The sequence below is a fragment of the Hemitrygon akajei genome, chromosome 7 (assembly GCF_048418815.1).
Source record: "Hemitrygon akajei chromosome 7, sHemAka1.3, whole genome shotgun sequence".
NCBI lineage: Eukaryota > Metazoa > Chordata > Chondrichthyes > Myliobatiformes > Dasyatidae > Hemitrygon > Hemitrygon akajei.
The window spans coordinates 122,054,869-122,068,102 of record NC_133130.1 but is presented as its reverse complement, the minus strand read 5'-3'; the positions used below and the strand labels follow the sequence as shown (position 1 = coordinate 122,068,102).

At 42.0% G+C, this 13,234-nt stretch overlaps 1 protein-coding gene across 2 annotated transcripts in view; it reads left to right on the top strand.

Moving 5' to 3' along the window:
• The window catches only part of pi4kab (phosphatidylinositol 4-kinase, catalytic, alpha b), a 326,669-nt gene that overhangs the window by 9,521 nt on the left and 303,914 nt on the right, over nucleotides 1–13,234 (top strand). For both annotated transcript variants that reach the window (XM_073051867.1, XM_073051866.1), the window contains exons 2-3: nucleotides 5,232–5,348; nucleotides 9,770–9,863. In XM_073051867.1, the coding sequence (XP_072907968.1) occupies nucleotides 5,232–5,348; nucleotides 9,770–9,863 (211 nt within the window). The remainder of the gene's footprint in view (nucleotides 1–5,231; nucleotides 5,349–9,769; nucleotides 9,864–13,234) is intronic.

Sequence of the window (13,234 nt, the reverse complement as noted above, 5' to 3'; positions counted from 1 at the left end):
ATACGGTGGCAAGAAGTTTGCAAGGCTACAGAGCAAGGGCCTGTGAATGGATGTAGAGAGCAGCTCTGACATTTTGTGATGGACAGAATGGCAGCCTCTTGTGAGGTAACTATGGCTCTATTTATCATATTACTTAACAGTTACGATTCAATTTGCGTTCATCAATCTTCCTACTAGTGTGTTACGGATTTCAAGTTCAAAGTTCAGGTGAATTTTATTATCGGAGTACATACATGTCACCATATACAACCCTGAGATTTGTTTTCCTGTGGGCATACACAGCAAATCTATAGAATAGTAACTATAACAGGATCGATGAAAGATCAACAGGAATGCAGAAGACAAAATACTGAGGAAATGCAAAAATAGGTAAATAACAATAAATAATGAGAACATGAGATAAAGCATGTATGTCAAACTCAAGGCCCGCGGGCCAAATCCGGCCCGCGGTGGAATTATCTTTGGCCCGCGAGATAATATCTAATTACTATTAAAGCTGGCCCCAGTAATCGAAGTGCCTATGGCGTATGATATGGCTAATGCTGAGTTTATTCAGGTACCAGGTTTTCAGGGTTTTTAGTGTTTATTCGGCAGTCTTGCTCGGCAGTCTTCTTCATAAGAAACGGAATTTGTAAAGTGAAACACTTTGTAGTTATAGCAGAGACTGAGACACATGAGAGCAGGCTGAAAAAACGGAGGCAACGAAAGCTGCGTTCGCACGCGTCCGACTGATCCGGCCCGCATGAAGCTGCATTTTGCTCAATCCGGCCCGTGACCTAAAATGAGTTTGACACCCCTGAGATAAAGAGTCCTTAAAGTGAAATCATTCATTATGGGGACATCTCAGTGGATGGGCAAATGAGTGTAGTTTCCCCTTTGTTCAAGAGCCTGATATTTGAGAGGTAGTAACTGTTTTTGAACCTGATGGTGTGAGTTCTCAGGCTCTTGTATCTTCTACCTGATGGCAGCAGTGAGAAGAGAACATGGCCTGGGTGGTGGGGATCTCTGATAATGGAGTCTGCTTTTCTCTGACAGCATTTCATGTAGATGTGCTCAATGGATTGAGAATCAACTATATTTACCAAAACTTTTTCATCTAGTTGGAATTTGCTGTGCTGTGTTGGTCAGAGCACAACGTGCAAAAAAAACCAAAAACATTCAACAGAATCCACAGGTATATTGGAGGAGGATATTGGCAGGGATGACGGCAGAGCAGAGCTGGCTGAAGTTTCTGGGAATAGTTCACAAGGCGCAGGATAGATATGTCCTACAGAGGAAGAAGTTCTCAAATGGTAGGGTAGGCAACTGTAGCTGACAAAGGATGTTGAGGACTGCTTAAAAGCCAAGGAAAGGGCATATAAGGTAGCAAAAATGTGTGGGAAGTTGGATGATTGGGAAGTTAAAACCCAACAATAGGCAACTATAAAAGCTACAAGAAGGAAAAAGATGAAATATCTAATTTCATCTAAATTAGACTATCTAATAATATAAAGCCGGATACCAAAAGTTGTTTCAGTTGTATAAGGAGTAAAAGGAAGGTGAGAGTTAATATTAGACCCCTGGAAAATGATGCTGGTGAGGTAGTAACAGGGGACAAATAAATGGCAGATGAATTTAATGGGTACTTTGTATCTGTCTTCACTGTGGTAGACAGTGGCAGTGTGCCAGAGGTCCGTGAGTGTCAGGGAGCAGGAGTGAGTGCCATTTCTATTACAAGATGAAAAAGTGCTAGGCAAACTCAAAGGTCTTAAGGTGGATAAGTCACCTGGGCCAGATGGCCCAGAGTCCTGAGAGAGATTGCTGAAGAGATAGTGGATGCATTAAAGATGCATTAGAGCTCTTAAAGATAGTGGAGTCAAGGGATATGATGGGGAGAAGGCAGGAATGGGGTACTGATTGTGGATGATCAGCCATGATTACATTGAATGGCGGTGTTGGCTTGAAGGGCCGAATGGCCTACTCCTGCACCTATTGTCTATTGTCTGTTAGTCAGGATTTTTCAAGAATCTGGAGACCTGGAAGATTGCAAATGTTACTCCACTCATTAAGAAGAAAGCAAAAGAAAGGAAATTATAGGCCAGTTAGCCTAACCTCAGTGGTTGGGAAAGTGTTGGAGTCTATTATTAAGAATGAGGTTTGGAGGTATTTGGAGAGTAATGATAAAGTAAGTCAAAGTCAGCATGGTTTCTGTCAAGGGAAATCTTGCCTGACAAATCTGTTAAAGCGCTTCAAGGAAATAACAAGCAGGGTGGACACAGCAGAGACAGTGGATGTCATTTATTTGGATTTTCAGAAGGCTTTTGAGACACACATGAGGCTGCTTAAAAAGATAAAATTCTGTGGCATTACAGGAAAGATACTGACACGGATAGTGATATGGCTGACAGTCAGGAGGCAGTGAGTAGGAATAAAGGGGGCTTTTTCTGATTGGCTGCTGGTGTGTAGTGGTGTTCCTCAGGGGTCGGTATTGGGACCGCTATTTTTCACGTCGTTCGTCAATGATTTGGACAAGGGAATTGATGGCTTTGTGGCAAAGTTTGCGAGTAATATGAAGATAGGTGGAGGGTACTTAGTGCTGAGGAAGCAATGCAATTGCAGCAGGACATAGATATATTGGAAGAATGAACAAAAAATAGCAGATGGAATACAGTGTTGGGAAATGTATGATAATGCATTTTGGTATAAGGTACAATAGTGCAGAGTATTATCCAAATTGGCGAGAAGGTTCAAACATCAGAGGGGGGACTTAGGAATCCTCGTGCAAGACTCCCAGAAGGTTAATTTACAGGTTGAGTCTGTGGTAAAGAAGGCAAATGCAATGTTGGCATTTATTTCAAAGGAAATTGAGTACAAAACAAGGAGATAATGTTGAGGCTTTATAAGACACTAATCAGGCTACACTTGGAGTATTGTCAACAGTTTGGGCTCCATATCTCAGAAAGGATGTGTTCTCATTGGAGAGAGTCCAGAGGAGGTTCACGAGGATGATTCCAGGAATGAACGGGTTAACATATGAGAAGCATTTGGCAGCTGGAAAGTACTCACTGGAAGTTAGAAGAATGGGGTTGGGTGGATTTCATTGAAACCTGCCTAGTGTTGAAAGGACCAGATAAGGTAGATGTGGAAAGGATGTTTCCTATGGTGAGGATATCAAGAACTAAAGCGCACTGCCTCAAAAGTGAGGGGCAACCCTTTAGAAGAGAGGTAAGAAGGAATTTTTATAGCCAGAGAGAGGTAAATCTGTGGAATTCTCTGCCACAGACTTGGTGGAGGCCAAGTTTGTGTGTATATTTAAGGTGGACGTTGATAGTTTCCTGATCAGTCAGGGCACCAAAAAATTGGTGAAAGGCAGATATATGGGGTTGAGCGGGATCTGGGATCAGCCATGATGGGATGGAATGGAATGGCAGAACAGACCCGATGGGCTGAATGGCTTAATTCTGCTCCTATGTTTTATGGTCTTACAAAAATAAAGAATTATATATAATTTAAAAAAGTAATAAAGAAGAGGTTGAATAGATATGAATAAAATATGCATAAATAAGTAAGTGGCAGCATGTGATTACAGTGTAGTGGTGGTTGTTCATTATTGACAAGAAACCCACGTAGGAGAATTTTTAAATTGAAAAAACATGATACTGAAGCAGTTTCACTCTCTCGACCTCAGAAGTCCGTGTCCAGTAGTTTGAACAAGTTTTACAAACTAGGGACTTCCTTTGTTGCAGTGGGTGACCATCACACCTTTTGTGCCTTCATTCTCCATGGAGCATTGCAGTACAGGCAGTGTCCGGGTTACGTACGAGTTCCGTTCCTGAGTTCGTCTTTAAGTTGGATTTGTACGTAAGTCGGAACAAGTACATCCGGTATTATTTAGCGTCAGTCAAACATTTGTCTTAATATATAGTATATATTTTACCTTTCTATGCATATAAAACACTTAAGAAGCGTATGTATTCCAATAATTAAACCACTGTGTTGCTTAGTTATAATTGTAGCTTTCATTGTATTCTAATGATTTTCCAATGACCGATTGGTGTTTTACCTCTTTCCAAACGCTTTATTATTTCCACTTTATTTTCAATCGCAATCGCTTCCCGTCAATGGAACAGAAACACTGCGGGCGACGGGTCCCGAGCTGTGCCGGTTCCCGAGGTCCGCTGGGTTCTAAGGACCACTGCACTGAGATAGGCTAAATGGGACAAGTGGGGGCTGTGCTGGGTTTGGGTATTTGATCCACCACAATATTCCGTGTGGGAATTTAAACTGGAGGTGGCAATGTTTTTTTTTATGTGGTTGAGTTGCGAGCCTGACATCAACCCGGCACGAATGGTACAGGAGTCACTGGATCAACATTAACCCGGCACTGGAGCGATCTGTCACTGGATCGAACTCGGGAACTTCCGTTCTTGAGCCCGGCGCTGATCTCACTGCACCACCAGCCGACCGGAACGGCAGGGGGGTGGTCGGGTCAGGGTGAATCTTACTTGGAAAAGCTTAAGCCAAATACAAAGTTAAACACTCAACACTGTGTCAACGGCAACGACTTAAAATGCAGGATGGCATCGCAATCCGACTTAAAATGGCATCAGTTCGTAAGTATGAGTTGTCCTAAGTCGGACATTCGTAACTCGGGGGACTACCTGTACTATCTCACTGTAAATCTCATCTAACCAGCATGCTAGAGCTGACTTCACATGCCATGACAGGGATATCCCTATGTCACCAGGGTATGAAGCCCGCCGGCTACCCTCACCTGGTTTAGTGGCGTACCAGGATGTAGCTACTGCCGCGTGCAAACAGGTACTTCGAGCCACAGGTGAGAGGTGAGTGTCCAGTGGGAACCAAAGGTGAATGAACTGCCCCAGAATGGACATGACAAGCCCCTTCACCAGAGGTGCTATCCCTCTGGATAACCCCTACATCTCATTTTCAGTGTAAACAGCATTATACAGTAAAAAGTGGTTTTAACTGATGGGGGTAATGGAAGGAGATGTGTATGGGGGAGGATAAGTGTAATATTTGAACAGATTGACTGCCTTGGAGAAGAAACTTTTAAGATGTTGTTAAGTTTTTGTTTTACTGGTCTTAAAATGCTTTCCAGAAAGGAGCTTTTGGAAAAAGCAGTTTGCAGAGAATGTTATGCATGTTATATATGAGACTATCAGTACAATTGTGGAGCATTATGCTGTTTGTTGCAGTGGAGAAGATTGAATCCCCACTTTCTCTTGCAGGTGGAAAAGCTGTTATGCATGTCCCCTGTGGATTTCCATGGCAACTTCCAGCTGGATGAGCGTCGCAGAGATGCAGTTATTGCACTGGGCATTTTTTTGACGGAATCAAACCTTCAGGTTAGACACTTAGTTAATATGCTTTCAAAAGTGCTTTAGTACCCTTTCAATTAGAGTTGTCAAAGGTCGCACATTGTATTTCATAGCAACACACACAAAATGCTGGAGGAACTCAGCAGGTCAGGCAGTATCTGTGAAAATGAATACATAGTTGACGTTTTGTGCTGAGACCCTTCATCAAGATGTAAGCTAATTTGGTAGGAGGCTGGGAACTGGAGTGATAGTACTGAGGATGGGACAGTTGATTTAAGAGGCAGTGTTCAGTGGGACTGCGAGCAAGGAGAGGCTGATGATAGGGCAAAATTACAGTCAACGGGTTGAGTTGCAGTGTAAAAGAGGGGCAAAATTGAAAAGGGACTGAAGGTGTTAAATTTGAATGCACACAGTATACCATAAGACCATAAGACATAGGAACAGAATTAGGCCATCTGGCCCATCGAGTCTGCTCTGCCATTCAATCATGGCTGATCCTCCTCAATCCAAGTTCCTGGCCTTCTCCCTGTAACCTTTGATGCCATGTCCAGTCAAGAACCTATCAATCTCTGCCTTAAATACACCCAATACTTGGCCTCACAGCAGCAAAATAAGGTAGATGAACTTGCAGTACAGTTACAGATTGGCGTGCATGAAGTTGTGGGCATCAATGAATCACGGCTGAAAGAAGATTATAGATGGGAGCTTACAGTCCCAGGATACACATTGTATCAAAAGGACGGGCAGGTCAACAGAGGGGGTGGGGTGGCTCTGTTGGTAAAAAATTAAATTAAATCATTAGAAAGAAGTATCACAGGAGTGGAAGGTTTAGAATCGTTATGGGTAGAGCTAAGAAACTGCAAAGGTAAAAAGACTCTGTTGGGAGTTCTTATACATACCCACAAACAGTAGTTTACAAATTATAAATGGAAATAGAAAATTCATGTCAAAATGATAATGTTTTAATAATCATGAGAGATTTCAATATGTAAGTAGATTGAGAAAATCAGGTTGGTTCTGGATCCCTAAAAGGAGGCTTTGTAGAATGCCAACGAGATGGCTTTTTACAGCAGCTTGTGGTTGAGCCAACAGGGATTTTGGATTGGCTGTTGTGCACGAACGGACTTGATTAGATAGCTTACGGTAAATGAACCCTTGGTGATCATAATATGATCAAATTCACCCTGCAATTTGAGAAGAGAAACTAAAGTCAGATGCATCAATATTACAGTGGAGCAAGAGCGAGGAGCTGGCCAAAACTGATTGGAAGATGACACTAGCTTGATGACAGAGCAGCAATGGCTGGAATTTCTGGGAACAATTAGGAATGCACAGGATATATACTATACATCCCAGAGAGGAAGAAATATTTTAAAGGTAGAATGACTCAACTGTGGCTGACAAGAAAAGTCAAAGCCAACATAAAAACCAAAGAAAGGGCATATAATAGAGCAAAAAGTGAGAAGTTAGAGGACTGGGAGGCTTTTAAAAACCAACAGAAGGCAACTAAAAAGTCATAAAGAAGGAAATGATGGAATGTCAAGGTAAGCTAGCCGATAATATTAAAGAGGATATCAAAAGTTTCTTCAGATGTATAAAGTGTAAAACAGAGGTGAGAGTAGATATTGGACCACTGGAAAATGATGCTGGAGAAACTGAATAAATATTTTGCATAAGTCTTAACGTTGGAAAACACTAGCAGTATGCCAGAGGTTCAAGAGTATCAGAGGCAGAAGTGAGTGAAGTTGCCATTGCTCAGGAGAAAGTGCTTGAGAAAATAAAAGATCTGAAGGTAGCTAAGTCACCTGGACCAGATGATCTGCATCCCAGTATTCTGAAAGAGGTGGCTGAAGAGATTGTGGATTAGCACTGATCTTTCAAGAATCAATGCATGGTTCCAGTGGACAGGAAAATTGCAAAATCACTCCACTCTTCAGGAAGGGAGAGAGGCAGAAGACAGGAAATTACAGATCAGTTAGTCTGACCTCAGTCATTGGGAAGATGTTGGAGTCGATGATTAAGAATGTGATTTTGAGGTACTTGGAGGCACATGATAAAATAGGCCAAAGTCAACATGGTTTCCTTAAGGGAAAACCTTGCCTAATATATCTCTTGGAATTCTTTGAAGAAATAACAAGCAGGATGTTGTGTACTTGGTTTTCCGAAGGCCTTTGACAAGGTGCCACACATGAGGCTGTTTAACTAGTTAAGAGCCCATTGTATTACAGGAAAGGTACTAGCATGGATACAGCATTCGCTGATTAGCAGGAGGCAAAAAGTGGGAATAAAGGGAGCCTTTTCCTTTTGACTGCTGGTGACTAGTGGTGTTCCACAGAGGTCTGTGTTGGGACCGCTCCTTCTTAAGTTATATGTTAATGGTTTGGATGACAGAAGTGATGACTTTGTGGCTAAGTTTGCAGACGATACAAAGATAAGTGCATGGGCAGGTGGTGTTGAGAAAACAGGTAGGCTACAAAAGGCATTAGACAGATAGGAGACTGGGCAAAGAAGTAGCAGATGGAATACAGTGTTGAGAAGAATATGTTTATGTACTAGAAGAAATAAAAAGGTAGACTATTTTCTAAGTGGAAGGAAAATTCTAATAACTGAGGTGCAAAGGGTCTTGGGGGTCCTTGTGCAGGATTTCCAAAAGGTTAATTTGCAGGTTGATTGGTGGTGAGGAAGACAAATGCAACTTTAGCATTTATTTAGAGAGGCCTTATTTGTTGAAGCCTTATAAAGCACAGTGAGACCGCAATGAGAATATTGTGAGCAATTTTAGGCCCCTTATCTAAGAAAAGATGTGCTTACATTAGAGAGGTTTCTCTCCATGAAAGGAGGTTCATAAAAATGATCCCAGGATTAAGAGGCTTATCATATGAGGAGCATTTGAATTCAGAAGAATGAGGGGTGATCTCATTGAAACCTATTAAATGGTGAAAGCCTCAATAAAGTAGATTTGGAGAAGAGTCTTAAGACAAGAGGACACAGCGTCAGAATAGAGGGATGTTTATTTAGAATGGTTGTTGTTCCTTTTGGCATTCGACTGTTTTTTTGTGAGGCTGAGTTGCTAGCCTGACACTCAACCTAGCACAGATAGAAGGCATGCAAGGAGCCAGCCAGATTCGAACTTGGGATCATTCACCTCAAAGTCCGGTGCTGATATCACTATACCACTGGCTGGCACAATTTAGAATGGTAAATGAGGAGGAATTTCTTTAGCCAGAGTGTGGTGAATCTGTGGAATTTGTTAGCACAGGCAGCTGTGGAGTCCAAGTCATTGGGTGAACTTAGGGCAGAGGTTGATAGATTCTTGATTAGTCAGGGCATGAAGGAATATGGGGAGAAAGTCAGGAGATTGGGGCTGAGAGGGAAAATGGATCAGCCATGATGAAATGGCAGAGCAGACTCGATGGGCCAAATATGCTAACTCTGCTCCTATATCTTATGGTCTTATGATCAAGGCAGGAAAGGAAGGGGAAGACTCCAGAATAAAAAGTTCTTCATAGTGGTTCTTCAGGCACCATTTATATAAATCAAAATGGTGTTAGTCTTTCCTAGACTTCACTTGTTTGCACATGTGCTTCGAACCAATGAAGTGGCTGAGCCCTTCAGCGTAATTACTCTGTGTGTGTGTGTGTGTGTGTGTGTGTGTGTGTGTGTGTGTGTGTGTGTGTGTGTGTGTGTGAGATCTTCCTCCCCACCTTGTCGTGGTGGAGACACTTGTGAGTTCCTGAGATCCCGACAGCGATGTCTGGAAATTAGCTGCTTGGTGCTTAGCTTCTGCTAGGGTCACCAGGGTCATGGCGGTAAGTTCAAGGGGGAGGTCCCAAATAGCAATCCAGCCAAGATCTTACCAGTGAAGCTGGTGGAAGATGATGACACATCATAATGGCAGTAAAAGTGGAGGAAGGACGCAACAGTGAACAGTCTCCATTTGTCTTGTATTCCATGACACAGGATCCTGACCCTCTAAGTATCTCTGAACGTCTATGTCCCCCCCAAGTTACACAAACTATAAAACTAAATATTAAACAAATACTGAGCTAAGCATGTGAGTGGGCCAGGCCGCCAGACTCTAGTTTCCAATGGTTCTTCAGTGACCTCGATGTGAAGCGGGCCCTGGGGATGAAGAAGAGAGACTGAGTCCCCTCATATGTGCTATTCTTATACCTTTGAGGTTCCTGAAACTAGACTGGTGCTGTGGGACACAGAGTAACCAATGGAAAAGAGCTGCTGCAAATGGACCAAGCGATGGAAGCTCCTTTGGACCAACAAATAAACTAACCCTCACATAACACCAGTTTAAATCGCCGACCTATTTCATTGATCAACCCAGGTACTCCTGAGGGCTCCCGTTGGCAGGTGTTAGGTCTGCTTCAGTGCTGTCAACCCGTGAAATGATTTGATTTGAACCAGGAAATAAATTTTGATCTTACTTCTTGCAGCACAAAGATACTGTCGTCCCTTATCTGCTTCGCCTCCTGAAAGGATTACCTAAAGTACAGTGGATTGAAGACAGCTCGGGGAGAAAAAATCGAGGTAATGCCATCTCAATTATGTTGCCTGTTATAAGAGAATAAGAAAAGAATTAATGTGAGCTCTTTAGGGTTTGAAATAGTAGTAATTGCTGGTCTGCTGTGAATTTATATTCGTGGGGCTTAAGATATAAAAGAGAAATTACATTTGTATTTATTTGCAAGTTCAAATGGTTAAATTTAATATCAGAGAATGTTTACAATATGCAACCTGAAATTATTACTCTTCAGAGACATCCACAAAACAAAAAGCCCAAAGAATGAATGGCAGTGACATCAGAACCCGAAAGCCTCCTCCGTCCCCTTCATCCTCCCACACATAAGCAACAGCAGAAATGTTGATTCTCTACGCTCCTACCTCCCCCCACGTAACACCAGCAGAAACACTGACTGCCTCTTCCCCCACCATGCAGGCAAAAGCCATGAAAATAGACCTTGATCTAGATGCCATCAAAAAACTCTTGTCCATAGCCCAGCTTTTTGGTATCTCAGACAGGGTTTCTTAAGATTTAGTTACAATTAGAAATACTGTTGTTGATTTATTATGATTGTTCTTACAATTAATATTAAACCTAATTCTGATTAAATACAAGTTGACCTTCAGCTGAGCTGTGTCACGACCTTGGCTTGTAGGTAGAGTATTCTGAGAGCTCTGAGTTTTTTTTACTGTTGTTTTTCCTTGTATTCTGAGTGTTTTATAATGTATTATAATGTATTGTTGCACTTTGGGGACCTTTAATGTGTTTTTGTTAGGTTTTCTGTAGTTTACATTGAAGTTGCAATTGCCCTTGAAAACTTCCAATTAATTCCCCAGGACTTTGCTGGTGACCAATTAAGTAATCTTGGACGTCGGTCTTTTATTAGAATAGCTACTTGTTAGCTTGTAATTAATCTGTGGTTTTATCAGCTGGGTACAGATTCTTTCATGTATTTAAAGGGCAGTGCTAATCCCTCGGGGTCTAGGTTGTCCTGCTCCTTGCCAAGTGAAGTTCAGGCCGATTTATTCTGAGTTGTCCAAGACCTCATAAATTCTGCTGCTTTGCTTTGTCTTTTTTGTTAATAAAATTCCTAGTTTTGTTTAACCCTTCCAAGTCTTGTGTGATCCTGCGTTTGGGTTCACAGATGTAGCGACAGAGACCTGTATACTCTGATATACAGAGATGATCATGTGCATTCTTGTGAGGAAAGTGGGCCAAAGTAATTTTATTATCAAAGAACATATATGTCACCATATACAACACTGAGATTCATTTTCTTGTGGGCAAGCTCAATAATCCAATACCCATAATAAAATCAATGAAAGACCGGACAACCAGTGTACAAAAGCCAACAAACTGCGAAAACAAAAGAAAAATAAAAAATAATGATAGATAAATAAGCAATAAATATTGAGAACAAGAGATGAAGAGTCCTTGAAAGTGAGTCCATAGATTGTGGGAACAGTTTAGTGATAGGGCACGTGATATTATCCCCTTTGTTTCAAGAGCCTGATGGTTGAGGAGTAATAACTGTTCTTGAACTTAGTGGTGTGAGTCCAGGGGCTCCAGTACCTTCTTCCTGCTAACAGCAGTGAGAAAAGAGCATGACCTGGATGGTGGATGTCTCTAATAATAGATGCTGCTTTCTTCTGACAATGCTCTGTGTAGATGTGCTCAACAGTGGGGAGGGCTTTAGCCCTGATGTACTGGGCTGTATCCACTACTTTTTGTACGATTTTCCGTCGAAGGACATTGGTGTTTCCGTGCCAGGCTGTGATGCAAATGGTTAAGGTACTCTCTGCCGCTCGCCTATAGAAGTTTGTCAAAGTTTTAGATATAATGCTGAAACTTTGCAAACTCCTAAGGAAGTAGAGGCACTGCCATGCTTTCCTCGTAATTGCACTTACGTGTGGGCCCAGGACAGGTCCTCTGAAATGAAAACACAGAGGGATTTAAAGTTGCTGACCCTCTTCACCTCTGACCCCTCTGATGAGGACTGGCTCATGGATCTCCAGTTTCTTCCTCCTGAAGTCAAAGTTTAAAGTACATTAATTATCAATGTTTGGGTACGATATACAACATTGAGATTCGTCTCTTTATAGGCAGCCACAAAACAAAGAAACCCATTAAAAAAGACTGCTAAATGTGCAGAAAAAAAAAACAAATTATGTAAGAACATAAGAAATAGGAGCAGGAGTCGGCCATCTGGCTTGTCGAGCCTGCTCCACCATTCAATAAGATCATGGCTGCTCTGACCATGGACTCATCTCCATCTACCTGCCTTTTCCCATAATCCTTAATTCCCCTACTACACAAAAATCTAACTAATCTTGTCTTAATATATTTACTGAGGTAGCCTCCACTGCTTCATTGGGCAGATAATTCTACAGCTTTACCACTCTCTGGGAAAAGCAGTTCCTCCTCATTACGGTTTTAAATCTATTCCCCCGAATCTTGAGGCTATGAGCCCTAGTTTTAGTCTCACCTACCAGAGAAAACAACTTTGCTAGGAACATAAAAAAACCTACAGCACAATACAGGCCCTTTGCCCCACGATGCTGTGCTGAACATGTACTTACTGTAGAAATTACCTCAGGTTACCCCTAGCCCTCCATCTTTCTAAGTTCCATTTACCTATCCAGGAGTCTCTTAAAAGACCCTATTGTATCCGCCTCCATCACAGTCGCCAGCAGCCATTCCACGCACTCATTGTTCTCTGCGTAAAAAAACTTACCCCTGACATCTCCTCTGTACCTATTTCCAAGCACCTTAAAACTGTGCCCTCTTGTGTTAGCCATTTCAGCCCTGAGAAAAAGCCTCCGACTATCCACACGATCAATGTCTCTCAGCATCTTATACACCTCTATCAGGTCACCTCTCATCCTCCGTTGCTTCAAGGATAGAAAGGACAAGCTCACTCAATCTATTCTCATAAGGCCCGCTCCCCAATGCAGGCAACATCCTTGTAAATCTTTTCTGCACCCTTTCTATAGTTTCCACATCCTTCCTGTAGTGAGGTGATCAGAACCGAGCACAGTACTCCAGGTGGGGTCTGGCTAGAATCCTATGTAGCTGTAACATTACCTCTTGGCTCTTGAACTCAATCCCATGGTTGATGAAAGCTAATACACCGTATTGTCATCCAGCTTATTTGTATGTGTTGAATACACCGTACGCCTTCTTAACCACAGAGGCAACCTGCGCAGCAACTTTGAGTATCCAATGGACTTGGACCCCAAGATCCCCCTGATCCTCCACACCACTTACCATTCTTTTCCACTTCTATAATTATAAAAACTTTTACTATCGGTTTTTATATTTTGTGCTAGTTTATTTTCATAATCTGTGATTCCCTTCTTTATTGCTTGCCTAGTGGTTCTTTGTTGCTTTCTAAAGT